The sequence below is a fragment of the Lonchura striata genome, unplaced genomic scaffold (assembly GCF_046129695.1).
Source record: "Lonchura striata isolate bLonStr1 unplaced genomic scaffold, bLonStr1.mat Scaffold_85, whole genome shotgun sequence".
Taxonomy (NCBI): Eukaryota; Metazoa; Chordata; class Aves; order Passeriformes; family Estrildidae; genus Lonchura; species Lonchura striata.
Window position 1 is genome coordinate 2,176,700 of NW_027461188.1, and position 17,971 is coordinate 2,194,670.

A 17,971-nucleotide genomic window follows, 5' to 3' on the forward strand; every position below is an offset into this window, starting at 1 on the left:
GCTGCACTGTCAGCACTGCCCAGAGCCGGGCACTGGGGACAGCTGTGTCACCCTGAGCCAGCTGTGCCCCCTGACAGAGCCCCCAGTGCCGGGCAGCTGCTCCCAGCCCTGTGCTCTGCAGAGGGAACTGGGCCCGGGGCTGCAGAGCTGCCCCACGGCTCTGCTGCAGCTCTGCCTGCACAGGAGGGGCTGCACGCCTTGGAGCCCCGGCCCTGAGGGCAGAGGCTTGGCTGGGGCACAGGAGGGAGGGGGCTTGTGCAGAGGGAGGGGCTGCACTGGAGGGGATCCTCTGGACATCTCTAAACTCTCCCTGCCACAGCATTTCTGGGTTTTGTTTTCTCTCCTCCCCTGATCTTCTCTCTGCTTCCTGGAGATTTTCCTCCTGCAGGTGTTTCCCTGTGCCTGATCTCTCCCTGCCAGCATTTCCAGACCCCAAATCTCTGTGCACTCTCCTTGGCCTGACAGAACCCTGCCTGTTTGCAGGGCACTGGCTGGGGGCAGGCTCTGTTTGCAGCTTGGAGAAAGGACAGCTCAGACTGAGCCTGATGACTCCAGCAAAGGTGATGCTGGTGCTGTCCATGGGCAGAGGGGGTGAAAGCACATTAGGGATCTCCTGTGAATCTATAGATCATTAAAAGAAACAGCTCAGATGACTCAGGCACTTGTCAATATTCATAATCAACCTTTAATATTTATACTTCTTTTCCTGCTTCTCTTAAATAGTAGACAGCTGACTAAAAATTCTTAGGAAATTTCCACATTTTTATCAAAATCCTTGTCTTGGAAATATTATATGACTAATCAGAAGCCCTCAGTATGTCAGAGCTTCATGAGCATTTCACCTCCCCTGCACCAGGAACACTCAGTACTCACCGGGTCAGTGGGCATTGGGATGTTCCAGCTTTAGGAGATCTCTCCAGGAGCTGCAGCTGCATTGTCCTGCAGCCAGAGGTTCCTGTGCCAAGGGCTGGCAGTGATTCTGCCCCAGGCACTTCTCAGCCCCTTCCCAGCCCTGACTGATTGAAGCTCTCTGTGCCTCTGTGCTGTGCCCGGGCTGGCTGCAGGCAGTGCCCCAGCCCTGCTGGGCTGGCAGAAGAGCTGCTCAGCAAGAGAAATGTGCTTTTGAAGCTCTGCTTGGTTACCAGCATCACCCTCTGTGCCAGGAGCCCAGCCCAGCTCAGCAGCACAGACACAGCACAAGGACTTTAATGAACCTCTGGGGCTTTGTGCTCAGGCCCTGAACATCAGGCCCTGAGAGGGAGCTGCAGAAACCTCTGCAGAACTCCAAGTCAGAATCCAACTCCAAAGTTTCTTGGACTTTTAATGGGTCCCACTGAGGGACACGACTGAGAAAGTGTCCCCAGGCCCCAGGCAGAGCAGAGAACTGGAGGCACTGATGCCAGGTGGGGACAAAGAGAAGCCAAGTCTTGGTGCCCTGGGGCACAGCAGTGTCTGTGCCACCAAGGGCTGTGAGGAGACACCTTGTCCTGAGGCCCTGGGGCCTCCTGGCACAGCCCCAGCCAGGCTGGGCACTGTCAGCCCCTGGTCCTGCCCTCAGCATCCCCCCATGCCCACATCCCAGTGGCCTCAAGGATCTGCTGGAAGGAGTCCCTGGGGAGCCTTGGTCAGGAATGGCCCTGGGGGCTCCTTCATGCTCCCAGGGACTGCAGGTTTTTCAAAGGACTTTGGCTTTTGCTTTTGCCTTGGAGTCTCTGAGAGGTTTGTGCAATCCTGGCCTCCAATTATCTGCTGTAATTAGTCCCTGGAGAGGCTTTGTCAGGAACAAACACTCAGTGGGGCCCATTAATGCTTCAAGATACTCAGTTCTTTAAGGAACTTGGCGTTTCCCTTTTGATACAGACTCTGTGAGAAGTTTGTGCAATCATGGCCCCAATTATCTGCTTTAATGAGTCCCTTGAGAGCTTTGTACTGACACTCAGTGGGGTTCATTAGTACTTTGAGATACTCACCATTTTTCAGGTACTTTGGATTTTCCTTTCCACACTGAGAGGTTTTTCGTGCCATTTTGAGTCTCTGAGTTTTTATGCCATCCTGGCCTCTAATTCTCTTCTCCAAGGAGTCCATGAGGAGCCAGTGTTGGGCATGGACCTCAGTGGGTCCCATTAATGCTTTGAGACACTTTGAGGTTTTCTTCTGACTTTGACTCCTGGAAAGTTGTGCAATCTCTTCTCAGGGCTCGAGGTTCCAGGTCTCAGCTCCAAATGCACCACGGGGCTCATTAGGATCAAGCAAGTCCTGACAAACCATGGGTCTGCCTTCATTTCTCTCTGCTCTAGTGCAGTTCATCAGGAAGTCTCTGTAGTGGTTTTGGTTCATCAGTTTCAGGTTTCTCAGCCAATGCATCTATTAGTGTGGTGTGTTCAGTGTTGGCTAATTACCAGTGCACTGACTAGAATATAGTTACTCATTTCCTGCTGTAAGATAGAATTAGGAGAAAGGCAAAGTAGGCTCAAAGTTAAGGAGTATAGAGAAAAGTTTGTTATCAGTAACTAAAAAAAAGAGAATAATAATTACAACAAAACATTCAGAACACTTCCCTTCTCCATACAACATTTTCTTACTTACTAACTATGTTAAGGGCCAAAACCTAAAATTTTCCATCAGTTTTCCAACTGTAGAATAGTCTTTCTTCAGTTCACTTAGGGAGAGAAGTTTTTCTCGTTAATGTTATGGAGACTTCTCTACAAGAAAACAGTTATCTCATGGCTTTTCATTTCCAGAAATAGCAGCTGCCTGGAGAAATCTGCAATCGTGAAGTCCCTCCCATTTTTTCACAGCTTTTCCCACAGCTGTGTTTATGGGCCATGGCAACTTATGCAGTATTGGTTTAAAGATGAGCTATTTAAGACCAAAAGTTCTCTTCATCTATTTCCAAAATCATCTTCAGCTCTGGGAACAGAGGTCTTCTTCTCTCCCTCAGGGCACAGGGTCTCATCACTCTGTACTCTTTGTCTGTTCAAACCTCTCATGGGATCACAGCTACTGCAACATTTGCTTACTTTAGCATGGAGGCCTTTGCTGAAACAAGTCATCTCCCCATACTTTTGAATGCCTTATAGGGAAAAAGAGAGTCTGATGTATCCATGACATCCTTCTCCATAGCTTTAGCAGAGGATTCCAGCCCCAAGATCAAGGCATCTCCTCATCCCTCCCATTTGGGACTCAACTTCCTCTTCAGTGACCTCGGTGTGTCCATGTTGCTCCTCTGTGTGCCTGCCCTGTGTCCTTTTCTCTCACTGGAGGGAGGATGGCAGCACTGGCAGAGTCAATATCTCCCTGGGGCCTGCAGATGGTTATGTAACACTGGCCAGGCTTGGTAGCCAATTCTTATTTTGGCCATGGACCTTGGACATGAAGACCATTTCTATTCCATAGGAATGAAGGAAGATACCTCAATATTTTGGGGACAGATGAGAGGTGACCACCAAAGGCAAAGGCCAGCCGCAGCGCCCCGATTTTGTTCTGAGAGAACCCCTTGAATATGGGGAATGTATTAGGCACTGTCAGTTTTGGCAATGGGCATCTGAAATGCCAGACAGTTCTTTTCCAAAGGAGAGCAGTAGGCCCCATGCTCCAGGAGCTGATGAGAAGCAGCCCTTGACATCCCAAGATCAGCCAGACCTTTCAGGTGGCCCCTGGCCGGCCAAGCCAGCCAGACCTGGCCCATGTTCCCTCGCTTCCATGGGGCCCCACAGTGTCCCAATGGTCCCTTGCTTCCAGGAGGCCCTGAGGTGTCACAATGCCCCCTTGGTGACATGGGGCCCTGAAGGGTCGGAATGGTCTCCATGGGTCCATCAGGCCCCACAGAGTCATAATGGTCTCTAGGTCCATGAAGCCCCGCGGTGTCACCATGGCCCCTTGGTTCCATGGGCTCCAGTGGTGCCACAATGATCCCCTTGGTTCCACGAGGTGGCCACAGTGTCACAGGGATCTCCATGAGAAGGAAAGAACCGAGCCCCAGTGTGGCAGGGGAAGCCACCAGAGGCCAAGGCCAGACAGGCTTGACAGTACTGGGAGACTTTGGCTAGGAGCAACCCTTGGATATAGGGAAATTGGGAGGTGGAACCCCAATTCCAGCCATTTCTGTGTAAATTAGAAGGAGGGCTCTTTTCCATAGGAAGGAAAGCCCAGAGCCCCAGTGTTTCAAATGCAGGTGAGATGCAGCCCCCAAGGGGACAAAGGCAGCCAGACCTGTCTCGCCTGACTGGTTTCACTTGGAAGCACTCCTTGTGTGAGAACCCCGGGTTTGGTTGGGGTTCTCGTGTGGTGGTAGAGCTTCTCCTCCAACCCGTGTTCCCAAAGGAAAACTCCACAGTCTCTTCTTGTTCGGTCTCAAGATGTTTTATTGCTAGTTATCTAACAGATTAAGTTCTCAGGCTGAGGCCCTTTGGTCAGCGGCCCAGGCAGAGAAGCACACACTCCTGACACCCTGACTGTCTGGTGTCTTCTTCTTCTCTCTCCCCGCCCAGGGCTGCTGCTATCTTTTATAAGATATATTACGTATAGCATGTTTACAATTATTCCCCAATACCTATTACCTACGTTACCAAGTGTTTTTCTATTCTAAACCAATCTGTGAGTGCCAACATCACCAAGAACATGGAGGTAAGGAATAAGAAAGAAGAAGGATGGGTTCAGCCCACTTTCCTCCATCTTAGAACTTCTGACCCCCATGTACAAAGTAAAAACCCCCCTGTACATGCACTAAAACCCCCCCTGTACACTACCAAAAAATATTTCCCTCTACTTTGTGACTACATTTACTATACTATCTAGCACTTTGTGACTGCTTGTTCCACCTTCAAAGTTGGTAATTCATTCCATGGTTCAAACTCGAAATCACAGCTAAATCCAGCTGCCTGCTGGGGTCCAGACTGTGTCTGACCACGGCCTGGAACCTCCAAAAATGTCTGAGAGACATTTTGAGTTCCCACATCTCCCCTCCCTGTTTGAACCAAAAACACCTGCTTTGCCACTTTGTTCAAGGCCCTTCGAATACACATGAAAATGCATGGCATGACAAGCAGAAGAACTACAAGCCCTATAAGAATATAAGATATTACTTTCAAAATTTCTTTCCACACTGGTGAGAGATCAAAAAGGTTAAAGAAATCATCCCACCAGGATCCTGTAACCTTTTTCAACTTGGTGATACTACTTTCTATCTGTTTTATATTTTCAGGAATAGATTTTGAATGATCTGACAAGTTCATGCAGCACATCCCTTCAAATTCTTCACATCCGTGCCCATGTGACAGCAGCAAATAATCAATTGCTGCCCGGTTTTGAAGCACTGCCTGTCTTGCACTGCTGATGTCTGTTAACATGTCACTTAGTGCAGACGAAATGGCACGACTGTGTTTGCTCAACCAGCAAGCTATGTGGTCCAATTGTGTCAAGGCCACCCCCGATGCTGTTTGGGGCGAGAAAATTGCAACTGCAATTCTCCGAGCCTTGTCCCAGGTATAAACATCATCATCACAATTCGGACTATATTGATCAAGGGATCTTTTTTCCCTGTGTGTCTGCTCCTTTAAAGTTTTCAAATCAGGTGTTATCAATGAGAGCTCCCCAATGCTGCATGGACTGCCCTTGATTTTTGCAGGGATAGCAGGCCAAACTCTTTCCCCGCAAATCAAAAACACTCCCTTTGGTAAAGTGACTGGGTGTTGAAGGGATGCTTTGCTTGTCACCTTGGTGTAATTGCACCAGGATGATGCATTTTTATAAAAAGATTGATTTGGAGTGACATCTATTGTATGATTATCTGTCTTTGCCACTCCCACTGGATCAAATTTAATGCAATATTTCATTTTTGTTGACCCAAAAATATCTAGCTCTGGAGGTTCCAGGTGAGCCACAGGAAGGTATGGTGTCCAAACATGCCACCCTTCCATAGGATCTGGAAAGGTTTTTAAAACCTTTGGAGGGATATTTTTTGGAATTGGCCACTCCTTCACTGGCACACCTACCAAACATGTTGAAAATGGTTTCCCTGGCTTTGAATGAGTCAGACAAATACTGTCCAGACACGCTGCCTTTGCCAAAGTTTCCCACACATTTTCCCTTGGTTGTTTCATGGGAAAGTCTGTCTCATTGTCCAAAGCAATGGACAAGAGAATGAGACACATGAACACTACCTGTCTAAACTCCATGTCCATGTCCCCAACCTCTGTGAAAAACCCTGCAATGCAGCAATGTTCAAATAAAACTTAATTTCCCCGAAAAAACCCCAAGTCTCTGAATAATCAATCATTGTCTGACGAGACGTCTGCAGCGTCCTTGTCTGCCTCCGTCTGCGTGCTCTTTTCTTTGCTCCTCAGGTCTGCATCCACCTGCGTCTGCACCCGGAAAGGTTTCACGTGCCTCGCCGACACCCACTTCGGTCCTCGCTCTGTGGAAACACAAGCGAAACCCTTGCCCCAAGTTATTAATGTAAATGGACCTTCAATTTGTCCTGATTCCGGATTTCTGATCAAAACCAAAGGATTTTCCCTTAACTTTGCTTGTGTACTGTTTGTAAAATGCCTAACAATTGGTGGTGTGGGCTCTGAGAAAGAACCATTTAAAAAAAATCAATACATACAGATTTTTGTTCAGCCGCATATAAGGTGTTGAGCCTGCCTCTCCCCTTTTCTGTTTATCCAAAAGGGATTTCAGGGTGTGATGTGTTCTTTCAATGATTGCTTGACCTGAGGGAGAATAAGGAATACCAAAAATGTGTTTCACTCCCCATTTTTTCAAAAATTTGTCAAGCACTTTGCCTGTATAAGTTGGACCATTATCTGTTTTTATTTCTTGTGGCACCCCGAGTGATGCAAAAGCTTGCAAAAAGTGTCTGCAGGCATGTTCTGCGGTTTCCCCTGTATGTAATGATGCAAAAATCGCCCCTGAAAATGTGTCAACTGAGACATGGATATTTTTGAGCCTCCCAAAAGATGGGTATTTTGTGACATCAGCTTGCCAGAGCTGAAGACTCTGCAATCCCCTTGGATTGACAACTCCTGTAGATGCAGGAGGCTGCACAAGCTGACAGTCTGGACAAGCATTGATGATCTCCCTCGCCTGACTTTTGGAGAGGCAAAAGGATTCCATCAATGCCTGTGCATTCTTATGGAAAAATGCATGGCTCAATTTTGCCTGCTCAAAAATATCCGGCAATGTCTGAGATATGGTCATTGTGAGTCTGTCTGCTTGAGCATTTCCCTCTGCTAAGAACCCTGGGAGTGATGAGTGTGCCCTGATATGTGTAACAAAATATTTGTGTTCTCTATTTTCCAGAATTGTCCTCATGCATGACAAATATGAATATAAAATTTCATTGTCAGTGTGTTTCAAAAGTGACCCCTCCAACCGTTTGACCACATTTGCAACATATGCTGAATCTGTGACCAGATTGAGAGGTTCCTGAAACAATTGAAAAACCCTGACAACTGCTGCCAATTCCACAATTTGTGGTGAACCCTGTACCATTCTTATGTCTGATTCCCACTCCCCTGTTTTTGAATTTTGCCATGTAACTACTGATTTGTGAGTTTTTCCTGAACCATCAGTGAACACTGCCACCCCATCCACTGGTTCCTGGCTTATTTTTGGTTTTTCCCTGAAACTTACTTTCGCATTCAGCATTCTGTGAGCTGGAAAATGAACAGTACAAATTCCTGGATAACCTAACAAAGCAATTGCAAAATCCTGTGACTTCTGCATCGCCCATTCAAAATATACTTTTTTCAAAGAACATGAATAACTGAGAAATCTCTGCCTGACATTGTCAACAACCTGGTTCTCGCCTTAATAATAATCTGTGCTACCATTTCTAGATCCGTGAGAATTGTTTTTGAGGGCCTGTAAGCTAAGAAAACCCACTCTATCAACAAAAGAGGGTCCATTTGAGACAAATCCCACTGAAAAATCAACCCATATAACTGTGCTGTTTCCCCCAACACTGCTAAATGAAAAGGCAATGATTCTACAAAGCGATGTGCTTGTCTCTGCTGAATCATGTCTGTGATCTTTTCAAGGTCTCTTTTTGCTTCAGGCGTCAGAGTTCTGGGAGATTTGATGTTATTGTCCCCTCTCAAAAGGTCGAGCAACAACGAGATGTCATCATTGGTAATTCCCAGGATCGGTCTCATCCAGTTGATCTCCCCCAAAAGCTGTTGCAAGTCCTGGAGATTGGTGACCTTTGTGTTGATTTCCAGTTTCTGTGGCCTTATCGTTTGTTTCGTGATCTTCCATCCCAGGTATTTCCAAGGTGCAATTTCCTGTATTTTTGGTGTACTAATTTCCAGTCCTGCTTTTTGCACCTGCGCAATCACACAGTCATGAACTTCTTGCACCTCCTGTTTTGTTGGTGCTGCAATAAGCAAATCATCCATATAATGGATAATTTTTGGTTTTGGATGTTTCTCTCGTGCTGGATGCAAAGCTTGGGCCACGTACCATTGGCAAATGCTTGGAGAGTTTTTGAGTCCCTGAGGAAGAACCATCCAGTGGTATCTCTGCAAAGGTTCCTCTCTGTTGATGCTTGGGACAGAAAATGCAAAGCGTGGAGCATCATCTGGATGAAGTGGAATGCTGAAAAAACAGTCCTTGAGATCAATGATCACAAGCGACCAGTCCCTCTGGATCATCGAGAGAGATGGAAGCCCAAGCTGCAGTGGCCCCATGTCCTGATGACCTCGTTGATTTTCCTGAGATCATGAAGCAGTCTCCAAGACCCTGAAGTTTTCTTGTGAATGACAAACACTGGGGAATTCCATGGGCTGTCTGTTGGCTTGATGTGTCCCTTCTGCAGCTGTTCTTGGACCAACTTTTTCAATGACTCAATTTTTTCCGCTCCAGGGGCCACTGATCCACCCAAACAGGATCATTTGTTTTCCAGGTCAATTTCAGAGTGGTGAGTGCCACAGTGACCCCTGTTAAAAATCCAATTCTAATTCCAGTCCCCATTGTGCCAAAAGGTCCCTTCTCCATACTGTGATGGGCTTTTGCACAATGAAAGGATGGATAACTGCTGTCTTTTTTCCCGGACCTGTGACAACAATTGCGTTCTCACTCTGCATGCACAGGGAACTCCCTCCTATGCCTGTGAGAGAACCCAAAGGTGCAACCAAGCCCCATTCCCGAGGCCAAAAAATGTATGAAATAACTGTAACATCCACTCATGTGTTGAGCATCCCTGTAATAGCAATTGTCTTTTCATTACAAGTCAACTGACAAGTAACGATGGGCTGATCCCGGCTCAAATGTTTCACCCAAGATGCATGCACCTCTGCTTGATCACCAGGAAAAGAGTCCCGTTTGTTGAACACCGGCATGGCTTGCCTTTCTGGGTGAGATGGCAAAGCCATGGCTCGAGCAATCGGTGTGTTTTGTGGAATTGTCAGAGGTGGTCACAAGGCTTTTGCCGTGACCATCAACTCCTCATTACGGTTTGCTGAAATCAAAGATGGATAAACAACAAGTCCAAGGATACTGCTCCTGTCCCTGGACATTATTAAAAAGTCCTGCCTTTTCCAAGAAGTCCCTGTGACACCTGTAGGTATCACTGCATGGCTATTGTCCAAAAGACACGTCAACTTGGAGGTTGCCAAGATGCATTGGAATCTGGGTGGTACCAAGTCTGGGTCGCTGGGGATTTTGGAGATTGCTCTGCTGAGGGGTTCTGTTTGTTGCTCCCCGAGGATTGTTCCTGCTGGTTCTGTGTCACTGCCAGGATTTGTGTCTGAGAGCGCTAGCGTTGATTCGCGCTTTTTCCCGTTTCCCGGAATAGGAAGAATTTTCCCATCCACATCTGTCTGTGAGTGACACTCACTTGCGAGATGTTTCCCTCTCCTGCATCGAGGGCAAAGGTCTGGTGGTTTGTTGGGCTTTGCAAGTTGTGGGCAGTTCCTTTTAATATGTCCTTGTGCCCCACACCCAAAGCACTGTCTCTCTGCATTGGAGTTGCCCTTTGTATAATTTGCAAGAGCTTCCCTAACATGTTTTTCAATTAGATCCCCCAAGTGTTCCTCCATGATGGAAGCAACATGTTGTGGTGTCCCCACCTTGCTGCAAGCCTTGATCATGTCTGCCAAGGTGGCCTGGTGCGCATCATTCTGATGATCCATCTGCACTCTGGATTGGCATTGGAGAACACGAGGCTTTTGACCAGGTGTGGTTTTGCTCCCTCCTCGGTCACCTGCCGCTCCACCGCCTGAGAAAGACGATCCACAAATGAAGAAAACGGCTCCAAAGGACCCTGTTTGATCTCGGTGCAGATGTTGTCCTGGACCCCCGCTGGAGCAATCTGAAGAATTGCCCTCCGTGCTGCCTCTTTGATGTTGCTGAGCACGTGACACAGGAGCCTCACCGCCTGTTGAGTTGGATCGTCCTCAGGAGGATCACCAGCAAGCTGCACCATGGTGAGCACCATTCGGCCCGCCCTGGTATCTGGCTCTCAGCTCCTCCAGGGATCTCCTCCACGCCTTCTGCCACACGAGAGCTTGGGTGTCTGTAAGAACTGATGTTGCAAGATATTTAGGATCGTATGGTGTTAAATCATACATGCCAAAAATGCTTTTTAACATCTGCTTGAAATATGGTGATGACAACCCATTGTCCCTAATGGCCTTAGCTAAATCTTTGATTGCTCCACGGTCCAGGCGTTCCCATCTCAGGTTTTGGCCCTGAGCGTCATAACTCACCAGCATTATTATGTTTCCCGAGCCCTGCAATAAACCTTTCTCTTTCTCCAACTCTGCTCGAATGTCCTGCCAGTCCACTTTTGCGCTCTGCAAAGCTGTAAATTCAGTGGGTACTTGCCTGTAGAGTGGAGTCATCTGTTGTGGCTGCAGCTCTGGTGCAGCAGCACTCACCGATACTAACGTTGTCTGCAGCATCTGCGAAGATGAAGGCTGGAAGTCTCTGGAGAAAAGTGAAGCATCTGCTGTGGAGGAGAACACACGACTGCCTTGCGTTATTTGGAAAATTTTTGGAAGATGAACCAACAGTTCTGGCTGTGACTCCAAGGCTGTGCTTAAATATTGTAAAAGAAATTCAACAACCACCTTTGATATTAAAATTGACTCTCCCTGCTCTGAAAGTGTGGCAGACCTTGATTTTGGAATTGTCCAAGCTGGGACACCCTTCGAAGCAGTGATGCGTATCGTTTCCTCCCGTTGCTGGGCCTCAGCAGAAGTGTCCTGAGTCCCGCACGGTTCCGGTGTCAGTGGAGGTTCCTGCTGCCGTGCAGATGTGACCTTTTTCACCCTGGAGTTTTTCTTATAAGAAACTGGAAAAAAGTCCTGCAATGTCACAGTCCCACCACTGGGTGGCGCAGTGCCTCGACAAGTTCTGTGCCGCCTGTTGCAATGTTGTGGTTCCGCCGCTAGATGGCGCTGCCGCCTGACCAGCTGAGGTGGGAACCGCACTCTGCTCTTCAATCTGCACTTCGATAAACATTTGAGCATCTCTTCTGTCAACTGATTTAAATTTGCAAATCCCGCACTAATTCCTGATAAACCTTTGAGCATTTCTCCTAATAACTGATTCACGTTTGCAATACTTGCAGTGGGTGAAACTGACTCTTGTTGTAACAACTGTTCTAATTTGGTCATGTCAGAAGCAGACAGGGTTTGACTGTGGGCTTGGGCTGTCTGTTGCCATGGGAACTGTGATGGAGCGGTGCCCTGAGGAATGTTTACCTCCTGGCCACGCCCCATCCCTGCCTGCGTCATCTCAGGGGAGTGATCGCTCCTGCTCCGACCCCGGCTATGCTTTGGCCTCGCTCCGCCCCGCACCGCCTCCGAATCAGAGCCACTGCCGTCCCCCACAAGGCTGACGCAACCACCCTCTTGTTTCCATTCCAGCCCTGATGTCTCCGTCTCACTTTGCCCGTCTCCTGGCTCCATGCCAGCACCCACAGCCCGCGCGCGCCAGCTCCGCCCCCTGTGTGCCCGTCCCGCGCATTCGAAATGTGAGAAATCCCCTCCACCCGTGGCTGTCGGGTTTTGCTCAACCTTCACACACGTGCCCGCCGCCTGAGCTGCAGTGAGGAACGCCTCCTGCTGTCCCTCTGCCGCTTTCTCAGCAGCCCGGGCTGCCGCGGTCAGGAAGCCAAGTTCCCGCACCCTTTGGGCGGCCACTTCTGTGGCCTCACGGATTCTCGACACCGAACGTGTCCCCGGGCGCTCCGAGCATACCACCGCCGCACTCGCATCCCCTGCTTTCACCCCGATCCGTCCCGCCCCCGCCGCTCTCCCCGGCCTCGCTTTCTGCACGGGCTGTTTTGAACTCCCAGCCTGCGCAGATGTGGAGGCGCTTTCCTCTCCCTCCTCCCCCTGCTCTGCACTCACGTTCGCACCTTCCCCCACCGGAGCCGCCACCGCTGCCCCCCCACCGTGGGTTTGGACTCGGGCAATGCCTTCCTCCCACTGAGGGTCGCGGCTGTGCCTGGCTCGCCCGCCTCCATCTGGGGAATTTCTGCGTCAGAGGAGCTTAGGGACTCTTGGGAAACTGAGGAACAGTGAGAGCCCGGGGACACGGGACGCGATGGGGTATCATCTCCCTGATGTTCCACAGGAAGCAATCCTGCCTGTCCTGTGTCTGTGGTGAGAGGGGCTGTCCCAAGCTGCTGGCTGGACTGTCCCCCGCTCTGTTTGTCACCAGGAGCCGTAGCTGCCTGGCTTGAGCTGCCGCGTTGTGAGAGTGACTCTAAAACTGTTCTTGCTGAAGATAAAAGTTTTGCGGCAAGCTTATTATTTTTTATAGCCTGATAATATAATTGCTTATTAATTTCCTGCCAAAAATTTGGCTCAAACAATAAATCTGGATCTGAGTGTGGGAAGTTACACCTCACCCACAATAATAAATCTTTCAGCTCCTTTTGAGCAATCTCCATCAGATGGGCAGAGATGATGCCCTGGAAGGCAGATACAATTTCTTTTTCCTCTTGGGAGAATTCCCCCCCCCCCCCCATGTTCTTAATTTTGACCTTTCTCATCAAAAGCTGAGTCAACCCAAGGTCAGTCCGAAGATGGCACTGATCACCGTCCAGCAGTTCACAGGTGAGAGATCCCAGGCGCGCTTCTGGGTCGTCTCCTCCCTGGAAAGTCCCCGAGACGAGTTGTTTCAGTGAAGGTCAGGTTCTTATCTCGAGCTATCCGCTCCCTCTCTTCTTGGAATATGCAGCGAGTGTGTGCTCTGCTCTTCTTTTTTTTTTTTTTCTTCTCCGCTGATGAAGGTTGGAGGTTACTTGATATTTCTTTTCGTTCTTCTTGCTGATGCCTGCACAGGGACGCCAGATGTGAGAACCCCGAGTTTGGTTTGGGGTCTCGTGTGGTGGTAAAGCTTCTCCTCCAACCCGTGCGTCCAAAGAAAAACTCTGCAGCCTCTTCTTGTTTGGTCTCAAGAGGATTTATTGCTAGTTATCTAACAGATTATTTTCTCGGGCTGCGGCTGTTTGATCAGCGGCCTGGGTAGAGACGCACACACTCCTGACACCCTGACTGTCTGGTGTCTTCTTCTCTCTACCAGCACAGGGCTGCTGCTATCTTTTATAAGATATATTATGTATAACATGTTTACAGTTATTCCCCGATACCTACTACCTATATTACAAAGTGCTTTTCTACTCTAAACCAATCTGTGAGTGCCAACATCTCCAAGAACATGCAGGTAAGGAAAAAGAAGGAGGAAGAACAGGATCAGCCCTCTTTCCTCCATATCAGAACTTCTGATCCCCATGTACAACGTAACCCCCCCCCCTGTACATGTGCTAAAACCCCCCTGTACAATACTAAAAAAATTTCCTCTCTACTTTGTGACTACATTTACTATACTATCTATCATTTTGTGACTGCTTGTTCCACCTTCAAAGTTGGTAATTCATTCCATGGTTCAAACTCAAAATCACAGCTGTTTCCAGCTGTCTGCCAGGGTCTAAAATGCATCTGACCAAGGCCTGGAACCTCTAAAAATATCTGAGGGACATTTTGAGTTCCCACAACCTGGGAGCCTTTGGCAGTCCCTGCCCTCAGTGGGGCCGTGTGATGCTCCAGGTCACTTTGAGTTTTGATCCTGACTCCTTGAGCAGCTTCTTCAGCCTTCTCTCAGTACCTGAGGGTCCTGGACTCAGTCCCAAAACCACGGTGAGATCATCAAAATACAGAAAGCCCTCAGGGGTGCTTTGTCTTCATTCAATTGTCTGCAAGTCCACAGGGCTTGTGCAGCTGACTGGAGTCAGTCTGGAGTTCTGTTAAGGAGGAAGATTTCCAAGTGCACCTCATGACCTTTTATTCTTCAATCAAATGAGTGGGGTTTTTTATTTCCCAGTTTGGAGAAGAGTGGATAGAAGCATTCCCCAGGTGATCCTGACACTGAAGTTCTCCTTAGGAGGTCTGGGCATGTACCAGAATGAGCCCCCTGAGGGCTGACCCTGTTTGGACAAGCTGCTCCTCACCCCCAGCCTCACCATGTCTGACATCGCCCACCTGGCACTGACATCCCTGTGTCCTGCAGCAGAACCTTGTCCCTGAGCTCTGCAGCTCCATGTCCCAGCCCATTGCACTGTGTCCCACCTGCTCTCCTCAGGGCTCTGCCTGCACACAGGCCCAGGAGATTTCCTGTTGGGAAAGAAAGAATTGAAAAGCCTGAGCAGGTTTCCTGAACAACAAACCCCACTCAGGAACCACCTGCTCAGTACAGGCTGCCTGGAATGGTGTCACCTTTCTACAAGGGACAGTGTGACCAGAAATGATCTCTGGAAGCAGAATTCTCTGAGTCTCCCAGCTGAATTCTCCGTCCCTGTCCTTTCCCTAGATCCATGTTGCAGATGGAAGCTGCTGGTGCCATCCTCACCTTTAACCTCTCTTTGGAATGCAAACAGATGTTTCCAGCTGTGTTAAGCAGGATTTGCTCAATGTTTCTATAAATCTTTTGTGCCACTCATGGAATGAAGGGGCCATTTTGGCACTGAGGGGGTGACGTGGAAGCAAGGAGTCAATTGTGACCCTGGGGTCCCATAGAACCAAGGGGCCATGGTGGCACAACAGGGCCACGTGGATCCAGTGGTCCATTGTGACACAGTGGATCCAAGGAGACCATGGAGACACCTCCAGAACCTCATGGAACCAAGGAGTCCATGGTGACCCAGCGGGGCTGCATGGAGCCAGTGGCCCATGGTGACACTGCCCATCCAAGGAGGCCATTTGGATACTGTGGAAGCTCGTGGAGCGAAGTGGCCATTGTGACACTGAAGAACTTCATGACACCAAATATCCATGGGGACACAGCAGGGCATCATGGAACCCAGGAACCGTTGTTGGCAGTGCAGAAACTCATGGAACCAGGGGCTGTTGTGGCACTGCAGCACCAACACAGCTGCTGCACCTTGTCCCCTGCCCTGCACAGCTCCTTGGGAGGCACGGCAGGAGCAGCACCCTGGGAGCCTCGGGAATGCCCCTCTGGGATCCATGGCACACACTCCTTGGGGATGGAATTCCAGTTCCCAGCCAGGAAAAGATGATCCTGCCCTTGAAGGCAAAGCTCTTGTGGAAGAGTCAAAAGCCAAGTGGAGCAAGATCCTACAGTGACATTCACTGCCAGCCTTCATAACTTCACCCATGGTGGTTGTAGCTCATGGATTGGGAATGAAATCAGAGCAGGGTCTTTGGTGGGAGCTTCCCTGGGTCAAGGGAGACACTGAGAGATAAACAGAGCAGGCAAAGGAAGGCAGGAGAGAAAGGAGGACACAAACACAATCAACTGAGAAGGTGGCACTCTGAAAAGCAAAACAGAACTGACTGAAAATTAATGGGACAGGAAGCAATAATTCTGAATGTTTTATTTACTTTCAAAATATATCCCATACACCCAGCTGCACATAATCATGATCCCACACCCTTTAAATTTGGATACCACTTCTCCCAATTTCCCTCCTACCCCATCTCACACTGGAGGCTGTGGAATTGGTTCTTTTGTCATGGGTTAGAGTTTTTTGAGGTGGAAATAAGCCATTTTGAGGTGGGGTAAGATTTGGGTGTTTTCAGTGAAACTGAGTCATTTTGAGGTGACAGATCAATCCATCTTGACTTTGGGAGGGCAAAGATGTGGAGAACACAGCCTGAAATCCCCCAAGAACCCACAAATCCTTCAGAATATGACCCCAGACTATAAATTTCATCTCAAATACCTGTTAAAGGGTTGGACTTTGAATCTCTAAATTATTACTTTCTTTTCAATCCTATTTCAGGTGTTTTAATTGATAAAGACATATCTGAAGAATGTTAAGGCCAAACCAAAAAGATGACCAGTCAGGTGTCTTCCCAACATGGATCACAGGGAATGTGGGTCACCAGGCCTTTGCACAGCATGGGTCTTCCCATGGGGGATAAGGCTGGAGCAGGGCACAAAGATCTTCATGCAGTTTGGGGACTCTCAGGGCTTCCTTTACTAGTGTCTCCATTGGTGTTTGGTCAAATGAGAGCTCTGGGTGAAGCTCTTCCCACACTGGGGACACTGGTAGGGCCTCTCCCCAGTGTGGATGCGCCGGTGCTTGACAAGGGAAGAGTTGTACTTGAAGCCCTTCCCGCAGTCGGGGCAGCGGAAGGGCCTCTCATCCATGTGAATCTGCTGATGGCAGAGGAGATTAGATCTGGTCTTAAACTTCTTCTGACACTCAGGACACTCATAGGGCCTCTTGTCAGTGTGGATCATTTGGTGGATGATCAGGTTGGACCTCTGGCTGAAGCCCTTCTCACATTGCTCACACTTGTATGGCCTTTTCCCAGTGTGGATCCTCTGGTGGCGGATCAAGTTGGATCTTGTGCTGTAGCTCATCCCACATTCCTTACACTCATAGGGCCTCTCCCCAGTGTGGATGCGCCGGTGGGTGACAAGGGTGGAGTTGCGCTTGAATCCGTTCCCACAGTCCGGGCAGCAGAAGGGCCTCTCATCCGTGTGAAGCCGCTGGTGCAGGAGGAGAGTGGAGCTGGTGTGAAACCTCTTCTGACACTCAGGACACTCATAGGGCCTCTCCCCAGTGTGGATGCGTTGGTGGGTGACAAGGGCAGAGCTGCAGCTGAAGCCCTTCCCACACTCCCCACACTCGTAGGCCCATTCCCCAGTGTGGATCATCTGGTGGCAGATCAGGCTGTTGCTCTTCCTGAAGCTCTTCCCACACTCCAAGCACCTGTAGGGCTTCTCCCCATCAGGAAGCTTCTCAGGCACCACCAGCTCTGAGCTCTGGCTGAAGCTCTGCCCACCTTCCAGGACCAGAGTGGATCTTTCCTCCTCAGAGCATCCTGGGCTGGGTTTGCAGCCCCTCCTCCTGTGGGATCTCTGGGGCTTTTCCTCCCTGTTGTATTCCTGCACCGTGGAGCTGCTCAAAATGGCCTCTTCCATGAGGTTCTGCTGCGGGGATTTATCCTCCCTGGTCTTTATCTTCTTCTCCTTGTCTGGGGGAGGAAGGACAGGGAGAGGATGGGATTTGCCTCTGTGCCAGAGGGAAGGGCAAGGAGATCCCCCCAGTGCATCCCCGGCAGGAGGGCACCAGCAGCGGGGCTGTCCTGCAGCCAGGGGCCATGCTGGGCTGGGAGATGGGGCAGGAGAGAGGGGGAATGGGGCACTGACTTCCTCCTCACCTGCCTGGGTGTTCCAGGGCATCTTCCTCTTCCTTGCAGCCTCCTCCTCCATCTGGCGAATTTTTGGGGATGGGAAATCCTGTTTTGGGAGGAAAAAAGTTATGAGCACAGTGAGTTTGTTACTGGTTGGAAGGCAAACCAGGGGGAGAGTCTAAGCCAGAATGACAATTGAATAAGAAAATTAAGATCAAGGCAGTGATACAGAAACACTGTCTTAATCTGACAGAGTCAGGATATAACCTGACACCCCGTTGCTCAGGGTGGTGGTAGCAGTCTGATGAAATTGTGGCTGCAGTCCAGCTGGAGTGATGAACGTGATTGTGTCA

At 49.3% G+C, this 17,971-nt stretch overlaps 2 protein-coding genes across 2 annotated transcripts in view; one reads left to right on the plus strand and one right to left on the minus strand.

The window, feature by feature from the left end:
• LOC144248770 (uncharacterized) overlaps positions 1–17,971 on the plus strand; it is a 261,668-nt gene that overhangs the window by 218,654 nt on the left and 25,043 nt on the right. The gene's annotated exons all lie outside the window — the stretch shown is intronic.
• On the minus strand, positions 16,456–17,697 carry LOC144248764 (uncharacterized). Its single transcript, XM_077790756.1, has 3 exons — positions 17,646–17,697; positions 16,868–17,459; positions 16,456–16,699 (listed from the first exon to the last, which is right to left on the minus strand). The coding sequence occupies exons 1-3, from the start codon at positions 17,695–17,697 to the stop codon at positions 16,456–16,458; spliced, it is 888 nt and encodes a 295-aa protein (XP_077646882.1).

Excerpts from the sequence above, each read along its gene's own strand:
- LOC144248764 (XM_077790756.1), bottom strand. The coding sequence starts at position 17,697 with ATGGAGGAGGAGGCTGCAAGGAAGAGGAAGATGCCCTGGAACACCCAG. Across the intron at positions 17,460-17,645 it reads GCCCTGGAACACCCAGGCAG|ACAAGGAGAAGAAGATAAAG; the intron begins GTGAGGAGGAAG and ends TTCCTCCCCCAG. Across the intron at positions 16,700-16,867 it reads CGCATCCACACTGGGGAGAG|GCCCTATGAGTGTCCTGAGT; the intron begins GCCCTATGAGTG and ends CACTGACAAGAG.